This window comes from Hetaerina americana, unplaced genomic scaffold (genome assembly GCF_022747635.1).
Source record: "Hetaerina americana unplaced genomic scaffold, ioHetAmer1.1.p SCAF_3, whole genome shotgun sequence".
Classification (NCBI taxonomy): Eukaryota; Metazoa; Arthropoda; class Insecta; order Odonata; family Calopterygidae; genus Hetaerina; species Hetaerina americana.
The window spans coordinates 8,850,724-8,878,067 of record NW_027286874.1 but is presented as its reverse complement, the minus strand read 5'-3'; the positions used below and the strand labels follow the sequence as shown (position 1 = coordinate 8,878,067).

The 27,344-nt window shown below is 36.9% G+C and overlaps 1 protein-coding gene across 1 annotated transcript in view; it reads right to left on the bottom strand.

The window, feature by feature from the left end:
- Positions 1 to 24,100, bottom strand: part of LOC139691075 (myristoylated alanine-rich C-kinase substrate-like) — a 438,603-nt gene extending 414,503 nt beyond the window's left edge. Inside the window, exon 1 of the mRNA XM_071588812.1 lies at positions 23,975 to 24,100. Coding sequence (XP_071444913.1) covers positions 23,975 to 24,100 — 126 coding nt within the window. The remainder of the gene's footprint in view (positions 1 to 23,974) is intronic.
- Positions 24,101 to 27,344: the final 3,244 nt, after the last annotated feature.

The window sequence follows — 27,344 nt, the reverse complement described above, 5'->3', positions numbered from 1 at the left end:
GGAATTTAAAACTGAATGCACCGGTAAAGTATGACGCTCGTAAGATAAACTGTATGATACAACAATTTTACAGTAAAATGTTTCAGGGCCACATTTATTTGTCTCTGCGTTGCATAATGATATATTTTGTCACACTTAGGGCAGCATCTCCTGGAATCCAACGTTTATGAGTAAGGAGAATTTAGATTACGTACATGGCTGAACAAAAGAATTTATTAAAAGTCGTATCTCGACGAAAACTAGAGGCAGCGAGATATAATTATTATTCATCAAAGCGTGCTCCTTAAAATTTTATTCTCTACAGTTATTTGTCATTAAGTGCTCGTTGTTTCATGGAAAATTAAGAAAAACTGAAAAAAGAGTGCCCTTGTGCATCAAAGTCTTACAAGAGTAGTTTTTACTTCCTAGTAAAAGTAAAAGCTTTTAGGAGCTTTTACTCTGAAAGTATAAATTCATTTAAGGGCTTTGTCATGAAAACCTAAGAGTAAAAATGATGAAGTCTTGAAGGTTAAAAGAACTTGACTGATTTCCAGTTCCTGATTGAAAGATCCAATACTACCCGAAACAATGGATGTAGTCGTTAAGGTAGCCATTCAATTATGTTAAGATACTAAGTCATTTATAGTTTTGTCTCCCCAACGCTACGACATATAAAAATGATAATATTCAACTGACTGTCAATTTAATTAAGTCACTACGAATTTTAACGTAAACCTTTGGAGAAATAAACATTGAGGTAAATATCAATATCCTTGTTTGCACAAAACCCTTATATACACCCTTTTGTAAAACCCTTACATACACTTTATGTATGACGGTACCTTGTACTTATTTTTCTAAACAGATATAAATATTTGAGTTGCTCAACGATTACCTTTTTCAAGAAACGGGCACTAACTACCTGAGAGCAACACTCGAGGGAGAGTTACCCTATCGAATGTTCCTATAACTTCTTCAGTTACATTCGGTAACGAGGCAGTAAACGTTAGGGCAATACTTAATTTCAAACCTCTGAGAGATCTTTTCTGTAATAATTTTCATGCACAAAAAGCCCTATCATATGATGGAGTCCAAGCTCTTTCTGGACAGGGTACTTCCAGGAGGAATATAGATTAATTAGAAAATATAGGCACTTTTCAATGACGTCTTTATGACTGCTTGGCAAAGATTTGAATGTCCATGTAAATATCCTTCCGTATAATTGTTGCTCATGTTTTTCAAAATGTGAGCATACATTTATGCAGCAGTGTGAAGTCAACAACAACAGGAAAAATTAGCAATATTCGCGATGGTATACTTAAAGAGGCAAACAAAATAGGCGAGGAAAAGAATAAACAGGTTGGCCATAATTACACTCTTCTTCAATTAAAGAACAGTTTAATGTTGTGCGGAGGTGTCAGGTTGTATTTCAGACAAAGCTGAAAAATATAGGCTTAATCAGTCTGTGGCCATAAAAAAACCTATTTAATAACGGTATACTACCAATAATAATAAATAATTTGCTTTTGGTTGGGAGTAATGGCATTTTAACTAGTTTTTTTGTCTTTCATTTCATTACGCCGAAAGAAGATGAATCAAAACCCGTATCAATCATAATATTAAGCTAACGACTCCCGAAAAGATTGCATATTTATTTTTTTCCCTGAACTAGATCTTATAAAAAAATATTTCGTTAATCATCAAATATTGATTTATTTGATAATGTTTTAATATATTAACGTTGATACTCTGCACATAATAATTAAGCTGCAGGGACGTAAGAACTTGTTATGATACCTAACTTTAGCAAAAAAGAGCGATTTCATCATGTGCAGGGACATGATATATCTAACATTATTAATGTTTGATACACGGCTAAAATTGTAAAGAATTATTTTTCGTTTAAATTCTGCATTAAAAATACCGCACTTCGTGATGATTCATTTGACTGATGATTACCCTTTTATGGTGAAATCACTTTGGCGCTTGGTTAATTATTGCAGCACATATGAGGAAGTACTTGGTATGGTGGGCGAAGAGAGGGGTTTGTTGGGAGAAATCCTATGGAAGCAGGAAAAGTGGATGAAGGGGGTATTGACCGGCAGTGGGATGTTGAAGACTGTGATAGAGGGTAGCATGTTGGGCAAAAGAGGAAAGGGAAGGAACAGGATAGGAATGTTGGACTGGATGAAGGGAGGAAGAATGAACTCAGAGATGAAGAGGGACCTGATGTAGAGTAGGATGCTGGATTGGTGTACTATTAGGAATCACAAAATATTTATTTAGTAGCTGTGTCCATCGAAAAACCGACCTTAACCGGTAGATTACCTAACAACAACAATTTCACCTAAATGTACTTATACAGCATTCTTCCTTTCTCTGCGTACCCTGTTCTATATTTATGACATTAAATAATGAAGACATATTTAAATGCTACTAGAAAATCATAAGAAGCAAAGAATAATGGTGAAGAGGGAATTATAACAATAAATAAAGTCAATAGTCTACTTATGATCATCATGATTACCATTGATTATTTCAGTTTATTAGACTTTCATCACGTCTCTGCTAATGTTATGTCATGTTTATTGTTTCCTTCAATACAGAGGTTGCGGCATTTTAAATATAAAAGAGCAATTTTTTAATGGCAGGTTATCAACCTCAAGTTTCTTTTAGCATAAAACATTTGAATGCAACAATTTCAGAAAGTAAAAATCATTCGCCTTGTTACCAACCTGACCTAATTGTAGAGGAATCATTTATAATGTTTAATTGTGCAAAACATTATGTTATCAATAATGTTATAAAATAATATTAAGTTAATGTGTGATCTTCTAGGTTCACATTTAAATTGGATTGCTTTCGATGGAATGTCATTAATAGTTAAAATAAAATTATGTTAGCGGTATGATACATAATATGGCGATTACAGCTCCTAAATGCCTGACTTTGCGATTATAGTAGACCTCCATAGTGTGGGTAACGCATGATTAGAATTAAATTCAAACTTTGGGGCAAAATTGTATTTTATTCGGATTTCGCAATCACAGCACTGGTAATGTAAGAATCAAAAACTGTAATGCCAAGGATTATATTTCTCATTACGAAGAGAAGCACAAAAATTTCATTGGATGAACTGTGTCCGTTAATTATTTTCAGCTTTTTTTTATAACTCTCCAACTAATAAGCTACTTAGTGCCATGCTTGTTATCGGGATTGTGATTCAAATACTCGAATCTTGGGTTTTTAAATTCTAGCGTAGCAAAACACTAATATGTAAATATTAATAGACGAATACCAAAAATTCACGTTATTAAGGTCATTGACAACTTTAAATAAAATAATTTCATGTTTAAGATCAATTTATGACCCAGTTAACCTTGAAAATGTGGTAACCTATTAGAATATCTACTTTTCCATTAATGTATATTAACTGATATCCTTACATTTTATCTGCACAAGTTACATGGAACAATTAACCGAGTAAGAGCAACCTTAAAACTCTTTTTAAGAGATTATACAATCGTAGTGTTACTGTCATTAGGTACAAACAACCATAGCATTACGATAACGTAAAGAAAAGGGAGACATAACGAAGAAGGGTTATTTCCAGGAAAGATCATGACTCATGAATAAAATTAATTATGACGCCACTCCCAAATGAAAGTAGGGACAGAATACTTATTTCCAAATGTCAGGAGCTACGAAGGGCGTGCGCGCATAATGTCCCACAGAACGAGATACTCACTAGGGTGAGGGCATCGCAATTCTATGAAAATTACATTTTTGTTCAAAGGAACTACTTCAACCGTGTGTGTATTAAGAACTATACTCACGTTAAAGGTAAGGTAACACAACATTTATAGCATAATTTTCCCTTCTTTTATTTCCCAGAAAAGGATCATTCTCATTTTATGATATTATTTTAAAGCAATTTTTAAAACCGGGTAATAATAATCTATGCATTCAAATCAATGTTATTCCTAATAATAACTGCGCATGAACTCCAACGGTAAGTTCTCTTTTAACGAGGCTATATATTTACCGTTCATGTTCTGGTCACCTTGATAATGTATCAATAATTAAATCATTGATTGGAATTATAATACTGAACTGTAATGGTCTAAGCACCTGAAACATTTCTACGTAATAAATGCTTCACTTATTTACTAGGGCATGCATAAAAGGACTACTTACTGGTATTCACTTTAAGGTATCTTTGATGTGCTTCATAAATCATCCAGGACTCTTTCATTTGCAATTGAGGAATTTAATAAAGCATTGATATCTTATTTGGACTAAACGAAAGTCTTAAAGTATTTAGGTTTTTTAAGTTTATTATTACACACCGTTTATGAAGTTAGACGTTTTGAATGTGCCGTGAATCCAGGTATGATTATTTTTTTTATGCCATGCCAGTTGGCCAAAGATTTTGTTAATTTGTTTAAGTAGCTGATTTCATCAATTACTTCGTATCAAATCATACCTCCGTTTGAGAATATGTTAATGTTACGCATAATCAATAATATTTTTTTACAAACTTGCCCTACCAAATAACTCGACCTAAACTGCTTCCTTCTGTTCCCAGTCAAATCATATGACAAACTATATAGTCTTTTTAATTTTAAATTTTAACTTGAAAACTATACTATTCTCGTAATACTGCAAATTGGTGACAAACATGGGCATTTTAGTATTACCCGATTTGAATATTCTGATTTTACTTGAAATAATGAATAAGTAACTATATCTCCATCGGCGAATGCTTTACATTTTGTAAGAAAGACCATTACTATTTGTCTATGCATGCATTCCGATGTCTATCATTATTTGACTATGTTGATTAGGATCTGGCACAAGACAAAAGAAATGAATTAAGACTCCATTGGATATTTTGCAGCGCTTCAATCGATTAATCTTAATTTACTCCCAAATCTCCATGTGCTTTTTTATTTTAATGTGTGGTGCATCCGATAAATATTAATTTTCAGCGGCGTATTAATTCGAGGGATGAATTAACTAACGCAATAGAGCACAATTTATTCATGTATTTATTGTGTAACTCACTCAATTATTTAAAATATATTGAGTTTGTTGACATGGGAGTAAAATACAGCAAATTGCTACAGAAATCAACGTGCTGGAAGGGAGACAGTGCAAGTGCGTGCACGTTGACTGAGCCTTATAACCTCTTTAACAGCGATTTCAACAACAGCTTTGGAGTCGCGCGCTCCGCTGCGGCGCATGAGCCAGATATGCTCACCTCAGCGAGTGGACGGGCCCAGCGGTAGGTGGCAGGTGCGTGCCACTTCCCCGCAAAGGCAGGCAAAAATGCAATTAAATGACGGATAGTCGATGATTAAAATAAATTTAAAAATATACTGGTTTCTCAACGTGACATGTCATAGACATAATTCCCTAAAACTCCTCTCGGCAGCCTATAAGTCTGAAAATACTATATTGGGTAAAGTGGTACATTATCTTAATCCCAAGACCATGAAAACATAACTGAGTATCAAAAAATCTGATTACCGATGGTTCTCGGACGAATTCTGAATCAGCCGTCAATTGATAATGATCCGCATTCAGGATCAAATTAATACATTGGTATAGGAAAGAAACAATTAATTGACTGGCTGCTTTCGTGGAAGAAACTAAAAGTGAAAATACTATGTTGTAAGTGGACATTTAAAATAGAGTCAGTGAAACTTATGGCATTCTGATTTCAGAAAAGAATATTTTATTGTAAAAGTAAGTAATTTTAGAGGGTAAAAAAATCTCCACACGCACCTGATTCGCTGTTTCTAATCCAGATTTCAATAGGGCAGAGAATAGCATTGGGAAGTCATCATGCCTTATATCGTTTAAGTATAACTTAATCAGTAAGCCAGTAAATGTCTGGCATTTAATGCTATTATCATATTTTATTAACACAGCGAAAACCGACGCTCATTCTGATACAGTATTCAGGACAATCCAAGTACATATTGTATTTATTGTGGTAACTTTCTCCTGCTATTCTAAGGAAAACTAATGCTATCTTTTATCTGAGTAGTACAAAACCTCGATCTGTGACAACATTTTCGCAAGCTTCTTCTTACCATCCTTTTTCTGCGTCCCTGTCATATATTCAAACCTCATTGTGAAAGCTTCTTTGCCAAAAGAACCATTTTTACTCTGTCATTGTTACTATGAAAGTTTTGGTCCAAGACACTTCAAAGATACGTAAACTGTTCCTCAATTGATATTTTCCCTCCTATTTTTGAGTTTTAATTAGCTTCCCTCTTTCTCACAAACCTCATAAACTTAGTTTTATTTACATCAATTATTGTTCCATACATATGAAATTTAATTTATTATGCGCTGAACAACCACTGTAACCCATTAATTGATCGATTAACTGAACTTTGGTCATCCACAAACCTAAATGAAGTCATGAACGTTCATTCCTATCTCTAGTTCCTCCCATTCCATTTTTATTATTTCCCATACATATCGTAGGAATAAACTGGTGATAATGGACACCCCTGCCTCGTCTCACTTCCTGACATTATCCAGCCACCACACGTAGCGGAGAAGTTTGGCATTTATAAAGCTTACGAATAAATCACGATTCCCTCCTCAACTTCTATCTCCTGTAATTATTTACCCATTCAAATTAATCGACTTCAATATGCAGTAAATAATTCATTAATTTTATCAAGTTCACTTCATCGACTGCTTTTTCGAAGTTTTCGAAGCAGACACTCTACAAAGTCTACAAATACATCCTGATTCTATTCCATGTTCCTCTCCATTAGTGATCCCATCTCTGATTTGGTATCAATTGTACCCACCCCTTTTCTGGACCCTAACTGATTATCCCCTAAATTTTTCCCCCTTCTCCATCCTATAATTGATCATTTAAAGTACTACAGCGAGCGAAATTAAACTTATTGTATAATCCTCTTATACGGTAGAATTTCCCTTTGTTGGGGTAGGAACACTGGGTAACATTGGTGAAACGAAATATTCCGGTGAAATTCCTCCTTCTTACGCACTTTAAATTAGGCCATCACCTTTTCCTAAACCTTCAATTAGTTTCTTGAAAGTGTTGCTTACCCCCAGGGCCTTATTTGATTTCAATTCAATTTCTATCTCACAGTCAAATAAAAGTACCAGTACTCGTATGCCTCGCCCCAACCTGTCTCCATGTACGTCATATTCTCTCCCTACACATAAACTTGCTGGCTTAATATATTTTTTGCTTCTATAAGTAACTCTCCTGCCTCATATTTAATAGTCTGCACGGATGTTTTTCTTATTCCTGATGAATAAGCATGCTTAACTGTCAAATCTCTTCTAGGACTTTTACAGGGAAGATTACGTCAATAAAATATACAAACAATGCATCATACGCTTCAAAAATACTTAGTTTGAAAAATATATTATGCATCAATAAATTATTTGTTTGATAAATATAAACTTTGCATTTTACATTAATTATATTAGCGATTTAAAAAAACAATTAATGCATTCATTCTGATATGTTATCGCAAGAATAAAAGATTGAATCTTAAGCCTACTTCATCGACAGTCATACTGCTTAACCTTTTACTATATGGACATTTGTATGCATAAAGAAACAAGCAATGCAATTATTTATTGAGCAATGCAATTATTGAGCCTTTAACCCTAAAAGAAGTAAAACAGTTTCGAGTCATGTCATATATTTGAAATAATATAACGTTGGTACAACATTACAGTTTATGCTAGAGTGCAGACTTTTTCTTTGATCAACTTTGCAAAGCTATTATTTCGGCATACTATTTATTTTTGACTAGCTTTACCTCAATTATGAAGTTTTTAATATACTTGTGGGCCTATTTTCCTATTAGGTATGAAATTTCGGCTCATCTTTTCGGAACAATGTAAAATTTGCGATGGATCTACTTGTTCAAGGGTTTCCATATATTCAGTGGAATTTAACTCTTAATCACTCGACTACAAGAAATATTTTTAAGAAATTTAATCTAAGAGTATTAACTCAAGTCTTATCTTATTCTTCTAAAGATCGATTCTATGAAAGGCTTCTGTTAAAGTTAGCTCAAAGTACCACTTATCTCCTTTCGGCATTCGTTGGCTCTTTTTAATTTTATTAAGTTTTACATTATTTTGAATTAACATTTTCTCGGAATTAGTAAGTCTGTTTCTATACATGGCTTCTACAGATTAAAAGTCAACTGTCTGGCATTTCTGAGAAAATAAGAAAATATATTAAATGATAGAAATTCAAAATACACACCTCCTCTGAATAACTCTGCTTATTTAGATTTCGCTACTCTGTATCTCAGCAATTTGAATACAAACTACTTAGTCTACTTAGATCAAAGAGAGAGCGTAAACTAGATATTAAGTGTCTCTCTTCAGTGAGCAGGTTGAACGTAATTCATCTAACCTGCCCCTTTCTTTCTAACGAAGGTACAGATAAAACTGTTATTATTCAAGCTTGTAGGGCTACTAAGATGGTAAGTCGATATCAAAATATTTTATTCTCATTCTTTGAACGTTAATTTTACATTAAATATTCATCTTTATTATTTGTGATCCATGTTAAGATGGTAAGTCGATATCAAAATATTTTATTCTCATTCTTTGAACGTTAATTTTACATTAAATATTCATCTTTATTATTTGTGATCCATGTCAATGGTTTTTTTACATTCATTGAATGTGAAACTGATTTTTATTAAAAAGTAACGATAGAAACGTGGTACCATGCTCAATGAAGATGAAATATTTAAAATCTACTTATAAGTCTACTGATGCTCTTTACTATTGGTTATAATTCTTTTTTTCGCATTTTATCTCACGACTTGCATCTTCAAACTTAAGTGACAAATTCCGAAAAATTCATTCTATCTTTCTTGTTTCAATTTTCCAATGTTGCATGATTATTTTTTACGCAATTACACAATCGTCGTTAATCTCTAGCGTTACTCTTTTATCAAGTTTTTACCGGTACATCCCTTACATCTTCAATGAAAGTACATCCGTCTTTATTATGCATTGCTTCATGACCACCGAGCTTCCTCCATCTGATTTTATCACTTCATAGTCAGATCAATGATACTGTAAAAGTCTTTCAAGTGAAAATTTGAAAAAAAATTGCGGTTTTGTTGAAATTTGTTAACATTTTCCTTAATATAGCCTAAATTGGGAAATTCTCACTTCAACTTATTACAATAATTCAATTCAACACCTTTATTTCGCTTCATTAGAGATTTATTCCTCATTTTATTTTACAAGAGTTAATGGCTAACCCTAAAAAGGTAAGGCTATTTTTTTCACCCTATTCTGGCAACAATTTTCAAAAGTTCATATCTCACACCCATTATGACTATAAGAGCCCTATGGGGGCTCACCTTTTCATTTTTTTAATTTAAAATCACGTGACGGAAAGATTTTGTTTTTCAAAGTTTAACGAATGAGAGAAAAGGCTTTTCGCTTGGGGCGAGATTTCAATCGCTCTGGGGTATTTTTTCACTCTCGTCACTGTTCTTGAGTTAAATTTCGCAATGCCAATATTGCAATTCAATAGGGCTAAATTTCCATCATGCAAGATTTTGACATTTTATATGCTGCAAGTAATACTTAGTTGCTAGCATCCCATTAAAAATAAGTTTCGAGTTTGTTGACTATTCGAGTTGAAAACTTTCCTTCTATGAAAAATCATCAGCAGACTCGAGGTGGAAGTCCGTCTCTCAGGCTATAACGAAATGAGGAGGTGGCCGTCAAATGGAAGCTCGGGGCATAATCTCCGACATCGAGGCGCAAACCATTTGCTAGCAGTAAATGGCATTTTACGAGTAGGTGGCCTTAATAGCTGGAAAGCGTTTTCACTCCCTGGCTTTTCTATTAATTGCTTGCGAACAGCTTAAAAAGAGGGTCAAGGTTTCTGCAACATTTTTTTAGTTTAAACTCAAAAACAATGATTACTAATACGCCTTCTGAATTATGCACTTAAAATCCAAATTAGTTTCTCTGAGTATTTTCAGAAAATATCTTATTTGTGTATACTTCTGTGTGTGTGTGTATATATATATATATATATATATATATATATATATATATATATATATATATATATATTTAAATATATAGATATATTTTTATTTATTTATTTATTAGGTAATCTACCGGTTAAGGTCGGTTTTTGGATGGACACAGCTACTAAATAAATATTTTGTGACCCCTAGAAAAACACAACATCCAACTCTTCATCAGGTCCCTCTTCATCTCTGAGTACTTTCTTCCTCCCTTCATCCCGTCCAACATTCCTTTCCTGTTCCTTCCCTTTCCTCGTTTGCCTAACATTCTCCCCTATATAACAGTCTTCAACATCCCACTGCCAGTCAATACCCCCTTCATCCACTTTTCCTGCCTTCATAGGATTTCTCCCAACAAACCCTTTTCTTCGCCCACCATACCAAGTGCTTCCTGATTTGTTTTCTTCTCTGTCCATTTTACTTTTCCCATTCTTCTCCACAGCCACACTTCAAAAACCTCAAATCTAGTAATTTAAGTAATCTAGTAATAATCAGTCTATCCTCCTGCTTCAGTGACCACGTTTCCGCGCTGTACATAGCTACGCTCCATATCAAAGCTTTTACGAGTCTTTTCCAAATATCCTTACTCAACGTCCCTGTCATCACCTCCCTCCTCCTTGTGAAAGCCTCTTCGCCTAGCGCAATTCTTTTCCTTACGTCCCAATTACTTTGACCATGTTGGTCCAAAACACTACCGAGATACGTAAACTGTCCTACCTGCTCTAGTTTTTGCCCTCCTATTTTAATGTTTAGCTTAGCCTTTTTCTTTGTATAAAATCCCATAACCTTTGTTTTATTAATGTTGATTCTCATCCCATACCTGTCGCACTGAATTCCCAATTCACTCAGCATTGCTTGCAACCCCTTGGCTGACTGACAAACTAAAGCTTGGTCATCAGCAAACCTAACTGATTTTACGAATTCCCCGCCCACCTTCATTCCTACCTCCAGTTCTTCCCATGCCTCTTTAATAATTTCCTCTACACACAGGTTGAACAGCTCGGTGATAATGGGCAACTCTGCCTTACACCTCTTCCTAACACTGCCCATCCGAACCCCCCGTTCCCCACTTGCATCTGAGAAGTCTGAGACATGCACAGGTTGCGGATTAGTCTCCTTTCCCTCCAATATATTTGCGGCAATGTACTCCTTAGTTTTTCCCAATTAACTCTATCAAACGCTTTTACGAAATCTAAAAAACAGGCCATTACGTCCTGATTGTATCCTATAATTCTCTCGTTTAGTGACATTATTCCTGCAATGGCATCACGCGTACCACTCGCCTTCCGAAACCCAAACTGATTACCCCATATGTAATCATTTGCCCTACTCTCTATCCTTTTGTTGAGGATCCTGAGAACAACTTTACCAGTGTGGATTATCAAGCTTATTGTCCTGTAGCCCTCCTATGATGTAGCTACCTATTTTCGGAATAGGAAGTAAATCTGATCTCAAAACGTCTTCCGTCCAAATTCCTTCCTCATAGATACTACGAATCACTCCATATAGCCTCTACCTCACACATTATTCTAAACATTTCAGTAGTTTCGCGGGAATGCTATCCATCCCAATGACCTTATTTAGTTTCATCTCCCTTAATGCCCTTCCTATCTCATCGTCGAGTATACATTGACCTAACCTATCTTCCCCTACGTCATATTCTTTTCCAATGTCTTAGTTTGTTGGTCGAATTTCTTTACGATACAGCTCTTCTTTATATTCCTTCCATCTCTCTTGGATCTTTCCTGTGTCAACTTTTATCTAACCCGCCTTATCTCTAACTGTTAGCATAGATCTTCCTTTCTTACTTCCCGATAAAGATTTAAGTTTGCTGTACAGCGCACCAATTTCACCCATCCTCTGCAAACTTCCCATATCCTCACACTGCGTCTTCCACCATGCTTCTATTGCTTTATTTGTTGACCGCCTCCATTTATTGTGTAATTCTTTGTACTTCATTTTGCCCATCTCTGTATTTACATTCTTCCATTTTCTCCGCTCATCCATCTTTGTAATCATCTCATCCGTGATCCATGGTTTCCTAGTCCTTTTAGCGTTAACGGTTTCAAACCATTCAACGCTTCTACATTCCATTTTCTAACCCGTCGCCCCTGCCTTATCTTTTTAAAACGGACGCTACATTTCATAACAACTAAATTGTGGTCAGAGTCCGCATCCGCTCCCGGGAAGCTGTGCAAATTCATCGAACTCTTCCTAAACCTGTGTCTAACCAGAATATAATCTAGCTGATACCTTTCTGAGTCACTTGGCATTTTGCATGTATACCTGCGTCTTTTGTGGTGTCTAAACCAAGTGTTGGTGATGACTAACCCCTGTCTCCTTCAGAACTCAAATGCTTTCTCCCCGCGGTAATTCCTCGTGCCTAAACCGTAGTCCCCCACCTCATCACAATCTCTTCCTTTGCCTATCGTCGCATTCCAATCCGCCATCACTATCAAATGTTTCCCGGCGGGAACACGCGATTATGTCCTCTATCTGATCCGTATGACGTACAGCGCAAATATTTCACCCTTCCTCTGCAAACATTCCATATCCTCGCACTGCGCCTTCCACCATGCTTCAATTGCTTTATATGTTGACCGCCTAAATTTATTGTTTAACTCTTTCTACTTCATTTTGTCCTACTCTCAGCCTCTCTAAATATCTTAATTTCAACAAATTATTCTAGTGAATATAGGGATATACTACCTTGATCAAAAGGTTCCCGGAATAACCACCGTGTGGCGCTCCCATCGTTCCGATTTGAGTTCTGTTTTTTTGTTAAATTGGTACATCTGTTGTTGATATTCCCTTTAAATCTTAGTGTCATAACTTGACATTTGCAAAAGTTACGTAGCCAAGAGTACATCTATCTCTGTGTGTGTTGGCGATTTTTTACAATTGCAGAAATGGATTTAAATTTGCAACAACGAACTTGTATTAAATTTTGCGTAAAAAACGGATTTAGTGGCGCACGGACGTTGGAAATGTTGGAAAAGTGTTTCGGCAACGATTCTCTAAAAAAAACGGTCGTTTACCAGTGGCACGAGCGGTTCAGAAGTGATCGTGAGTCAATCGAAGATGATGAACGCAGTGGCAGACCATCGACATCGAAAGTCGGTGAAAAAATTGATAAAGTAAAAGAAATGTTGGTCAATAACCGCAAATTAACCATCAGAGAAATAGCGGAGGACTTGAACATTGCCTATGGATCCGCCCAAGACATTGTGGTTAATGATTTGGGTTTCCGTCGTGTAGCATGCCAAAAGACCTCAATTTCATGCAAAAAAGAGACCGTGTTGACGTCGCAAAAGACATGATTTGCGAGGCTGAATCCGATCCCACATTCATCAAAAGGATCATTACTGGAGACGAGACGTGGGTTTATGAGTACGACACGCAATCCAGACATCAGGCAAGTGAATGGCGTTCACCAAATGAGCCGAGACCAAAAAAACCACGTCGTTTTCAGTCAAAAAAGAAGGCAATGCTGACGGTTTTCATGGATTACAACGGTGTAGTGCATCATGAATTTTTGCCAGAAGGCCAGACAGTAAATTATTATTGAGTATTATTTGGGCGTTATGAGACGTTTGCGTGAAGCAATTCGCCGAAAGAGACCAGAAATGTGGGCAGAAAACTCGTGGATTTTGCACCATGATAACGCACCGTCGCACAGTGCTATCATTATTCGTAATTTTTTGACGAAAAATGCAACAAATACCATCCAACAGCCACCGAATTCACCTGATTTGGCTCCCTGTGACTTCTTTCTGTTCAATCGAGTTAAAAAACCATTACGGGGAACGCGTTTTAGCAGCCGAGAGGAAGTAATGGAAAAATCGCAGGAAGCACTGATGGACATACCGAAAACCGAATATAAAAAATGTTTCGAGGATTGGATCAAGCGCTGGCATAAGTGTGTTGCAGTCGATGGGGATTACTTTGAAGGGGACAATATAGATTTAGATGAATAAACTTGTATTTTTAATTTTCTGAATAAATTCCGGGAAATTTTTGATCAAGGTAGTATTCAGAAAAATGGAGACTTTCACGACGAAATACCTGAAGTGTCAGGTATCATACTTCAAATTTACAATGAATGCGGTCATATTTGATGGCAGAACCATAATGCACTGAAATTCCATCAAAGTAAATAAAATCAATTATAGCTCAATAAACGAAACAAAATTAAATATTACTGGGCAAATAGAGCATCTGTAGGTCATGTTATTCTACAAAACTCTTGGCTCTATTATTTTAAGGCCGCTCCCAATTTTACGCATCCCTGAAAGACAGCACCCGTCAATGGGGGAATGTAAGAGGAACAGATTGCTCCAATTCAACCTTAACGTGAATGAATACAGAGACCCGGCGGTTATAATTTTCGAAGGCATTCTGCCTTGCCAGGTCTCACACGTACAACCGCATAATGGTGACGCAGCGACGGTTCCTTCTTCTAATGATAGCACCCAGGCAAGAAAGGGCTGATAGAGTACTCCGGCGTTGACATCGTTAACCGCTGGGCCGGAATGGTGCGTTACGTGGGTCGCGAGTGAATGGGATATGAAACTGCTCAAGAATCTTCCGTGAATATTTCGTCAATAGATGAGCCACGCCTACTCGTCCCCAACACCCGCATTCTTTAACCCTAAACAATGAAGCTTGGGAGGGTGCGGACTCATGACATCTATCCACCTCGCTGAATACTCGCCAGATAATCACTCATGGAGACAACATACCGGCGCAAGAAGCTGAATTGTAAATGGCGAACATATTAATGAGTGAAGCAATAAACGTGGGTTAAGAATAAATACCTACTCCTATTTTTGTGAGAAAGTACGCTTAAATATTTGACTCATAGTCAGACAACAGTCGCGATCTCATTATAGTGTGACAGCTACTTTCAGGAAGTTACCATGGTAGGTACTACTTTGAGTCAAAAGACTCCGTGGACAAAAGGCTCCCTGAAAAAAATGTTTAAAAGTATTGGTGTACCATTAAATTTTTTTTACAATTAACATTTTTTTCAGAAAATATGAAATCCTTCGGGACAATTTTCTATTTTATTCACAACAATAGGAGAGGTCCTCGAAATTGACGGTAACACAAATTTCATTTGCACTTTCAACTTAATTTTAAATAATTTAAAGTACTACCTTGATCAAAAAGTTCCCGGAATAACCACCGTGTGGCGCTCCCATCGTTCCGATTTGAGTTCTGTTTTTTTTGTTAAATTGGTACATCTGTTGTTGATATTCCCTTTAAATCTTAGTGTCATAACTTGACATTTGCAAAAGTTACGTAGCCAAGAGTACATCTATCTCTGTGTGTGTTGGCGATTTTTTACAATTGCAGAAATGGATTTAAATTTGCAACAACGAACTTGTATTAAATTTTGCGTAAAAAACGGATTTAGTGGCGCACGGACGTTGGAAATGTTGGAAAAGTGTTTCGGCAACGATTCTCTAAAAAAAACGGTCGTTTACCAGTGGCACGAGCGGTTCAGAAGTGATCGTGAGTCAATCGAAGATGATGAACGCAGTGGCAGACCATCGACATCGAAAGTCGGTGAAAAAATTGATAAAGTAAAAGAAATGTTGGTCAATAACCGCAAATTAACCATCAGAGAAATAGCGGAGGACTTGAACATTGCCTATGGATCCGCCCAAGACATTGTGGTTAATGATTTGGGTTTCCGTCGTGTAGCATGCCAAAAGACCTCAATTTCATGCAAAAAAGAGACCGTGTTGACGTCGCAAAAGACATGATTTGCGAGGCTGAATCCGATCCCACATTCATCAAAAGGATCATTACTGGAGACGAGACGTGGGTTTATGAGTACGACACGCAATCCAGACATCAGGCAAGTGAATGGCGTTCACCAAATGAGCCGAGACCAAAAAAACCACGTCGTTTTCAGTCAAAAAAGAAGGCAATGCTGACGGTTTTCATGGATTACAACGGTGTAGTGCATCATGAATTTTTGCCAGAAGGCCAGACAGTAAACAAAGAGTATTATTTGGGCGTTATGAGACGTTTGCGTGAAGCAATTCGCCGAAAGAGACCAGAAATGTGGGCAGAAAACTCGTGGATTTTGCACCATGATAACGCACCGTCGCACAGTGCTATCATTATTCGTAATTTTTTGACGAAAAATGCAACAAATACCATCCAACAGCCACCGAATTCACCTGATTTGGCTCCCTGTGACTTCTTTCTGTTCAATCGAGTTAAAAAACCATTACGGGGAACGCGTTTTAGCAGCCGAGAGGAAGTAATGGAAAAATCGCAGGAAGCACTGATGGACATACCGAAAACCGACCGTAACTTTTGCAAATGTCAAGTTATGACACTAAGATTTAAAGAGAATATCAACAACAGATGTACCAATTTAACAAAAAAACAGAACTCAAATCGGAACGATGGGAGCGCCACACGGTGGTTATTCCGGGAACTTTTTGATCAAGGTAGTACCTGTAAGTAAGGTAGAATCCCAGTATGTAGCACCTTACCAAAGCACAATTGTTAAAAAAACGGCATTCAATTCAACTAAACAAACCAATTTGGGTTTTTTACGTAATGTCCAGTTTTAGGGAATTTTCTTTATCGTATCATATTATGTTTTCCATAATTCTATTATACATGCATTTATCCTTCCTAAATTTTATTACTTGTGCACATATTTTCCTATTATTTGTAACTGCTACATTTAACGGAGGAAGTGTCTGTTATGTAATTAGAAGTTGTCCTAGTAAAAACAAAAATAATTTGGTTTGATTACTGAAACTTTGGTAACTTCTTAAAAATGAAAATAACTGAAAAGTTCTGTAATGGTGGTTAAACGATTCATAGTAATTTTAAGAGATAATACATTACAATTAGTTATTGTTGGTTTCTCATACACCACCGGGAAATGTAAACTGTAATTCAAAACTTATTACACTCTCATCTTTATGAAAAGGAGTAATTCCTATTTCTATTTTTATATAGCATCGTCAATTTTCATTGAGAAAAGTCGGTGGAAAATTACAAACTCATTTAATATGGGCATCAAACAATTCCACGAAGTGAAGCCTGAAAGTGTAAAGAAAATTAGCTTTCATCAAAGTAACTCCTAAGAACGAATTAAAAGAAATAAAAGTTTCTGTTACGACAGAATAGTTGGTATCACAATATATTACCTAAGATTCATTCGGCTGAACGGGATTTCAAACAGCACACTGGTTGGTATTTCTCATTGATTTATTCAGCGCGGGTAACTTCATCCAAAGCATAGCATACCGCAGAAGTTCGCAGCGTTGCCAATTAGAAGACTACATCAGATAAAGGAATCCGATAGTGTTCTTCTTAATGCGGACTTAATCAAGCCTATACGCAGTAGGTATTAAGATTTAATATATGAACTTTCTTGAAAATTAAATTGAACACATATAATTGCGTACATAATCAAATTTCAAGCAGAAAGAAAATTCTTTCCCTATTGCGCATTTTGAAAATATGATTCGCGTTTAAAAAAACACTTCAGTAGGGATTACGAAATAAGAACGGAGTTGTTATTATAAATTGAATTAATGTGCATGAATATAAATACGAAAGATGATTAACAAGTAATGTTGATTTGATTAGGCAATAAATAAGGTATTCGAGACATTTAATCATATCACTTTAATAATAATTTGAAATTAAACTCAATTTACGCTATTGAGACATCAATTCCATTCACAGTTTTTCTAATTAGAAGAGCAACGAAAAAATGGCCTCCTCAAGATCAGTCTCTGAAGCGAATAAATTACATAGATATACGCTTTGCACAATCTGATATTTTCATTTGTTTAAATTCAATTTGATATAATAGAAATTTTTTTTGGTTGGATATAATAGAAAAAGTTTTTCAATTAATTAATTTGAAATATATCAATATTTGGTCAAATTTATAAGAATATAGTTTGCCCAATGATACGTTTCATAATGCAAATAAGGAAACAAAAATAATAACTATAACAAACAAAGCAGTACATCTGGCTAAATATATTCCGGCGTTTTCCATTAAGGACTCAGTTCATATCCTTTACAGGATTTTCGGGGCAATGAGTATATTTCCACAGAACGAAAGAACTTATGGAGGATTTACTGCGTAAGAGTGCTGTTTCCATTTTTCGTTCACGACGACCACTTCCAGAATTGGAGAAAAACAAAGAATTAAATTTAAATTAATAGTAGGTATACATTGATGAAATTTCAATGATCTCCAGTCTATTTATCTCTATATGTTAAATGCTCAAATGAGCATTCTGTGATAGCCGTTCATCGCAGTCAGCTGAGCGGTGGTTAACAATCAAGTGGAAAATTAAAAAGGTAGAGCCATGCCACCACTACCTTTGAGGTATTTGATAAATGGCCACTTGAAGGTAGGTCAATACTGCCCTATTGGTTTGCAATTTAGCTAATAAAATTGGGTAATTGCTGAAAACGTGCACTAATATTAATGTCCTTATTTGCCACGGTGTTTTCATATAATGGAAAAAATCAAAAGAAATAAACAATAGAAACAGTGAATTGATTTTTTTTACAATTCGCAAGATTTACTATGCATCTCTAAGGGATTTCTATGAAAAGAGTGACAAATGAAAACGGTTGACGAGTTAAACGTTCTTGAAAATATCGTCAAATCCATAAAATATGACCAATGAACAGAAAGGAACACCTAAATGAAAATGAAAGCAAATTGGCCGATGGTCCGAAGTAGCTTTTCCACATGCCACAGTCAACATTCGGAATGCGTATGCGCACTTAAATTCGTTTTTCAAACAAAATTTGACAAAGATATTTTGATCCATTTTTTGGAACAGGTAAAAATCGAAGACAAGCCAAAACACGCCCGAGCAAAAAAGCAGTCAGCAATTGAATAAGCATTCAAAATGGCCGAACGTTTCGGCATATTGAGAGACATAAATACTAACATAACGCCACAAAAAAATCGAAAATCATATCCAATTAACCCACGAAAATTCAAAATTCTCGATACTTTTTTAACACACCTGGTATTTGCATATTCTTGATTTTTGCAGCAACGTTTCTATAGTGTCCGTTTCATAATTAAACCGAAATTAGCTTATCCAAGTACGAATTGAACATTAAAAGCAGGAAAATTGAAATGAGTGAAATTAAATCAATTTTTCGGATAGATTTCATAAAAGCAATGTTATCATCCGCGCGATGATATGGCCCCTTTCATTCCTGTGGTAATGGGTACCCAATGCACCTCCATACCAATAGTTGATCTATGACGTAAAAAAAGTTATTTTTTTGAATTTTTTAGATTCACCAAAAAATCATTAACTCATAAAATTCTATCATAATAACACAGCCAAAGTCAGTTCAAAGTCTCTTTTTTCTAGCCTGATGATGGAAATGGCATGAGAGCTCGACCATACCATATTGATACATAAAACATTTTCCGAATGTATGCTAAGCCTTCGGCCGCAAGCTGATGCGGCAGTAAAAATTGAATTCATTTTTATTCCCTAATAGCTGGAAGCATTCTCTCAAAGCCTACCGAACTGGCCCAGGCTCACATAAGTAATTTTTAGTTTCCCACAGTTATCCTCCCAAATACGACCCAATCTGGAACTCGGAAATGATTTGACCACTAAACACATACATTTGTTCAAAATTATTACTTTGAAGATATTTTTCAAAATAATGATACAATAATAGCCAGGGGCGAAGATAAAATCAAGTTATCTGAAAAAGAGGAGACTTCAATTGAACAATCCTTCTTTAAGTTTTTTTACCACCAACCGCTTCCTCCAGAGTATAGATCAGCGTAAGGCTTCCCTCACGAAGCCATTGTATTTCAATGCAGGTACCTCAATTCATTATTTCCAAAGATTGTTATCACATGAATGCAGCAGATTACATAAATATCTATTCTTCAAATGTATATCATTCTGACCAATATCACTAATATTAAAAGATATTTTTAAATTGTAAATATTGGGGGCTATTTTGAACGACCTTACTTTTGATCATAGTTCATCATATTTCATATAAAAGTTAATCTATGGCCATTTCAAAATGGTTAAATAATTATTTTTGGGGTTAAATGGGAGAAGGAGTCAATTGGTCTCAAGTTTGCCCAAATAAAGACAGCTTTCTATTTTTTTATCTAAATAATTATGGGTGACTTCATGGTATTAAATAAATCGTCTTCATATAATTCAAAACCATTATGCAACAATTGAACCAAACATACAGTTTTAAATAATTTAATTCTACAAAATTTGGCTAATATAAAAAGAAAACATTTTACGTAACGCTATGATAGAAATATTACCCGCTACTTTGAAATGAAATTAAGCTGCCTTCTAATAGCATACAGAACATAAATATAATTCTCAATTTGGAATGGAATACAGAGAAAAATGCACTTAAAGAGTATTATTCAAATCATGAAGCGATTTATACATGCCTTAAGTACTTCAAGCAAGGATAAAAGATGAACAACGGTGTGATTCCCTGAATATTTACTGTCCATAAAGTCCTCCATTACAATGCCGTAAAAATGCTCTCTTCTTTCGAGACGACACCTAAATGTTTTTTTCTTGGGAAAGAAATGGGGATGTTACCCTTTTTACGACCTTTTCCTACCCATTCCCGAACATCACGTGCCTATCGAATAACGTATTCTAGTAAAACACTCCACCTGATCCTTTCTTTCCTGCTGTCTTCCTCTATCAAAGCCAATGCGATATTTAAGTTTATGGTTCCTTGAAGCATTTATATTATCGAATTATGACATGAAAGATAATCTCTCTTAAACTTTTTTGGATTTTTAAATATTACGTGCTATCCCATGATTCAAAAAGACTAACGTGTAGAGACATATTAATATTATAAAAACTTTAGTAAATATTTTTTTAAAATTAACGCATATAGAATAACTGCTTTAAAAAACAACAGACGTCTATATTAAGGTAAAAATGCGACCATAGTGTCAAAAGTACTTATTTTGGGTGCTCCATACCAGTTCCACATGAAAGCAAGAGAAAGACCCTTGCATCAAATGGTTTTTTAACCTAAATTTGATCCAAGTTTACTTTAAATGAAAGTCGGTATATGCTCAATGAATCAGCAATAGTCAATGGGGACTCTAGGTCACAAAAATAATGGTTGTAGAAAAATATCCATTATCCAGTCTCCATTAGCCACCAAAATCCCTTTACAATTTTGTAAAATTTTAATTCAACAGCCTAGTTTCAACTCTATTCTAAAACTGGTTTTGACCCTCAATTTAAATATAAAACTTTCAACGGTGTAAAAATGAACGAATATTTTATGCTAGTAAACCTTAAAGCATAAAAAAGACTATGTATATCTTAACATTTCTGCTGAAGCTATATATATATATATATATATATATATATATGTATATATATATATATATATATATATACACATATATGTATATATGTATATATATATATATATATATATATATATATATATATATATATATATATATATACATACATATATATAATCTTTTATGCCTTTACTGAAGTATCCGTTAATTGTTACTGGAGATATTTCTACCCAGAAACTTCTATTCTCAACTTTGCTTTGTCAATTGTTAAAAATGCCATTATCAATGGTATAAAAGTAGTTCAGATGCACTAACGATATTCCACGTATACTTTGTATTCATTTCCTCTCTCCAAATAATCAACCCAACCTCCATATGCTCTACTCTATTTTGTTAAATCGGTGGTCCTTCGTACTAACACTATGTAATTAATGAGTATTATTTGTTTTTTGTTCCTCCTGCCACCAAATAGGCCGCTCTACTCGTTTACATGACGAGATTAGAATTGATCTAAACAAGTCTTCAGATCGTACTTCTTCCTCCTTAATTTAATGCATGTGTGCAAACATTCTCTTACGTAAACATCGAAACTCATCAGTATGCCTACAAGGATATTAACCATTTGTCTTCGATTCCAGAAATTTGCCATATATTTTTTTACTTTTTTTGCATATTCTATCTATAAAATAACTGTTCTTTACCCTTGGTGCTTTTTCTAGATTCTCTATCGGCCGATAGAAAAAGCACCACGGATATTGGGCAGTTTCTTTATTATTGGAATTTGCAAAAAGGTGAAAACTTTCTGGCAAATTTTCGATTATTTAAGGATAAGCCGGGAAACTCTTCCAAGAACAACCATTTTTAAAAACCGTTATCGAGATGAAAATTCTGTTTTCTTTTTGCTTTTTGCATTAACACGCGTGTTAAATGTGAATGCAATTCATCATTCTTTGCTAAAACCGTGGATCTTTCACAAAGGATTTCATAAAATGTGATTTGAGGAAAGAGTTAAGTAAGCAATGCTGTTGTGACGCCACAGAAAACTGAGTGAATTCATGAATCCCTCAACAAAACATTATAATATTGGTATTTAATTTTTTTACTCGATGATACTTCCAGTAGCGAACGAATTTCCTCGGTGAAAGAAAGAATTTTCTACTATTTTTTGGGAGTAGAAGATAACCGAGAATGAATGTTATACATTAAATACAGTTATTCTTTTAACATAAAGAAAAATATTCGTATGGAAGGACTTATTAATTTGGAAGTCAAAGAAGCTTCAGCCACAAGCATTATATAACATGCTTTAATCAAGGTTACAACCTCAAAAGGTACTGTTTTCAGGCTTTATTCTCTTGGGGCTTACACCGGAAAAATAAGCGTTTTAAGATGTGGACAAAATTCATGGTATATCTTCAATGCAAATTTGGCATCAGTGAATTTTATAATCGAAGAGATAAACAAATAAATAAATTTTAAATATCCGCGCTCTTTTAATTCTAGATAAATTTTATCCACTTCTCTTGCCAAATGAAATAATGTAAATTATATATTAATCTGTTACAAAAGTATCATTTTACTGAGGGGAAAATATGTTATAGAGCTAAACTTCCACTATTAAGACCCAGTTTTGTTGAGATATTACAACCTATATTATTTAGGAACGAAACTCTTCACTAAAAATCGTTGAACACTTTCGGTAACATAGTATTCTTTCATTTTACAAAATATAATATTACTACTTAAAATTATATCTTTCTAGTTTTAAATTTTGCATGAATCTGTCTTAGGCCACTTTAAAACAGCAAAAAATATTTATGAACTTAAAAGAAATTTCAGAATTTCAAAATTTATTTTTTTGAAATTCCTAGGTCATTTTTAAAGTAGATTTGGATTAATTACCTCAATGCATTAACATAAAAGGACGTTTTTAAAAGTCTTAAGAATTGAGAAGAGCTGAATATTGGCACAAATGAAATATTAATTTTTCGTTAATAAACAATCAATAAAATCGCTGAGAAAAATAACGCTGGGAAAGCATTTTTCCTTCGAAGTTATTAATAAAACAAACATGCGTTTTGAGGTTAATTAAATATTGCAATTATTCATCACATAAAGGTGCTATGAGTGATAACTCTTAACACTCCTGAAAAGTTCAAAGATAAATAAAATTCCACCATTAGGATATCAAAAAACCATTATATGAAAAAAGTGCAAAAGATAAATTTGTAGTGTCGTTCTACTTGATAATAGATAGTAGCATAAATTACAACGGTGTAAGGCATTACAAATATAGCATTATCAGTATAATTTTTATCAATATTGTCATGCAGTCATAGTTCTAGCAGATATACTCACTTAATGCATACCAAAAATATGTAAGATTCATCCTAGAAGGTCTAAGACGTTTAAAAAATGAAATTTGCACCACATGACGACGGGTGATTAAAGTTTCCGCGCGTCCAAATCACCACAGTTGCGGAAAATGGGAAGATTGAAGATGGGAATGCGGTTGACCCCTCACTTATTCACAACTCACCTCCTGGGGTGCGGTGCCACGGGCCACGATCGACGGGACCTCAGCACGATCGCCGTTCTCGTGTTGGTGCTCAGCTGGTGCGGCGATCCGAACTGCGGCGCCGACGTGCGCTTTTTCTTGCACCATGGACTCGGGCGCCGGTAGCCGCTCCAGAGGTGTGTTCCCGTGTGCGTGGTGGAGGCGGGGTGAGAGACGGCCACGGAGGCCGCCGGGCCGTGAGTCCCGAGCCACGGCCGCTTCGACGTACTCATCCACGTGACCCGCGCGCCATCCAACAATTCCTGCCGGAGTTTCTCGATGTCCATTTTCTCGGGGCCGCCTATATGCAGGACGGTCTCTCCCTCCTCGTCACTGTCTACCCCGCCCCACCGACTGCCGCCCGTCGTGGCCTTTCCCTTCTCCTCCTCCTCCGCCTCCACTCCCTCCTCCACCATGACCTCCACCGCCGAGGCCGTCCCGCCATTCTGCGTCGCCACTTCCTCTCCGACACCTTCCGCCTCCCTGTCCCCACCGCCCCACGAGCCCCCACTCCTCGAACCTCCGGCTCCTTTTTCGTCCTCATCCGAGCACTCCTCTTCTATCACTTCCTCCAAGTCCTCGAGCTTCTCGGCGACCACCGCGACCCTTGACAGGGCATCCTCGTCCTCATCGAATATCTCCTGCGTCTTGCCCTTGAGGAGGCGCCGCGCTCTCGGTCTTCCGCAATCTTCCTCTTCCTCCGGCACCTCCTCGAGGTCCTCCAACTCCACGGCCTCCTTGGAGCGCACCAGCGAGCGGCGTTCCACTTTGACTACGACTACTTCATCGGTCCTGCTTCGGCACACCTCAACTACCTCCTCCGAGAGCACCACCGAATCACCCGCGAACGACGCGGCCACCGCGGCCCCCCCGCGTCCGTCCCCGACCGCATCGTCCCCCTCCTCCAAGGCGGCGGCCGACCCTCCTTCCCCCTCTCCTAAGGCGGCCGCCCCCGCACCCTCGCCGCCACCGCCCGCCCCCTCGACCGCATCCCCGTCCTCACGCTGCTCCTCCTCCACGAGCGCCTCCTCCACCCACTCGACGGCCTCTCCGAACACGGAGAGCATCCGACGGAACACCTTAAGGGTCCGCCATGCGAGCGGTCTCCAGTTCGAGCCTCGGCGTTTCTTCTTAGACCGCGCCTTCCTGGATCCCTCGGTTCCCCCCTCTCCTTCCTCTTCCTCCTCCTCCCCCGCCTCCTCAACCCGATCCTTGTCCTCCTCTCTCTCCTCTCTGACCCTCCTTCCCCCTCCCCTATTGTTCCCTTTGTCTCTTCCCCCGCGTTCCCCTTTCCCTCCCCCTCCCTCTCCTTTCCCTTCCTCTCCCGCCGGACTCCCCTCTTCCTCCTCCTCCGCCTCGTCGGCTGGCTCACTACTGAGTCCGGCACAAGAGTCTCGACCCAGGAGGCAGCATGAGGAGCTTCCCGTGCGCCATTTCGTCAACGCATTGGCCTTATGTGTCACCGTGTTACCTATCTTTACTTTTTTACCGAAAATTCGGTGGAAACTTGTGCGGAGGACTTGGGGGTGATTGGTCACGAAAGTACACTTAAATTAGACCAAAATATAATTTAGCCCTGGTTTCACGCACACAAAATAATGAAATGCGGGTTTTCGAATCACAAAGTCAAAGTTTATTTCAGGAGGTAATTTTATACGCCACGGCAATTAAACGTCAGGGCAAAAAAGTGAAGATCGACGGCAAAATTGCAGACTGACAATGAAACAAAAATGATCGTGCAGTAAGACACTTTCAGCTGAAATATCAAGGACGGAATTTTGAGGCAGAACTCTAAGCAATTGCAATATATATTTTAAAAATAGACAGGGTTCTTGTTGAATCTTGTAGTCAGAGATTCATTAATTTGAGAAAAAATAACGCCAATTAGAGATGGGGCAACTTGAGATTATATTCAACCTCTTATCTCTATTCGGAAGGACGGTTTTTGAGAGATAATGTAAATATGAATTATTCAGATCACAAAATATGAATTCACTAACATCAGCATACTTTGATTCTCATATCTAATCCTTGGGTGAGTGACAGCGGGATTTTGGAAAAATAGCCGAAGTTCGAGGACAGCGAGGGCGATGGGAGGGAAATGTACAGATATATCCTTTGCATGGATATTCTTCTTTCAGTCTCACAACATTAGGAATGCGGATGAAGCGAGTCTCTCACTCACTCTCTCTGAGAGAATATTCGCCCGGGGAAGGGTTGGCGAGGGTGAGAGTTGTGGCTTTGCCGTCGCGGCGAGGTGCCGGCGTGGAACCCAGGGGGGTCGCAAGTGCCCTAGAGAGGGCGCCTTCCTTGCTCTCCACCGTTCCCCGTCCACCCTCGCCTCCTTCTCCTCCTCCCCTTCCGCTCTCCAGGAGTCTCCTCCCCTTCCTCTCCGGTTCTCTGCATGGACCTCCCAGCTAACTCGACGGACGTGGCCCCTTTTGTGGAAGCTGCGGGGACAGCAGCGGATGGAAGAGAAAGAACTCATGGTTTACACGGCATATTTGCTCGAGTGGACACATCGGTGTAGTGATGGTGGTCTGGAGTTGAATGTGATGTGAATGTGTGTGCGCGGGCGCATGTGCGTCCGGGCTCTGACTTCGCGGGAAACCGCGAGCGTTTGAGCGCCAATTGGTTGGCCTCGGTAGTCGATTTGGCTGCCGGTTACTCCTCCCACACTCCCCCAAAAAGTTTCGTCTCAGTTGGCTGAATATATCGGAGTGGCCGTATTGCGGAGAGTCCCTTAAAGTTTGAGTCCGGGCAGTTTTACGTTACGTATGACATGTAAAAATGTCCTACAATACTAAAACAGCTAAAGATAAACGAGTTTAAAATAAGCATCGGCTAATATAAAAGTTTAAAATTATTCACTTGAATTTAATGATAGAATAAGCTTAGCAGTCAATAATTAGGGGATATATAAAATGTGAAATTTTCTGAAACCAGATGAGCTAATGCTGAATTTTTTTCCAGTGTGATGTCATATTGTAAAATTCATTCATTGACTTTGTTCCCAATATATAATTTAATATTTGTAACGAAATATTGAAAAAATTACTCTCTTTTGTATTGTTAGATTTGTTATTTGGCACTCTCAAATATCTTAAAATCTTTACTAACTAATACTTTCTTATGAATAAAAAAAATTGTTCGCCAATCAACGAACAAAATGATTTCAAATCACATTTGCGTAATAATCGCTTTTGATGCAATGCTTAAATACTGCAATATTAACATATCCTCTCCCATTCCTTGTCTTCTCGATATTAAAATCAAAATATCAATTGTACAAAAATAACCTACGCATAGAAGCACTTCAAAAAGAATGTTTAACCCAATTTTTCCGCTTAAA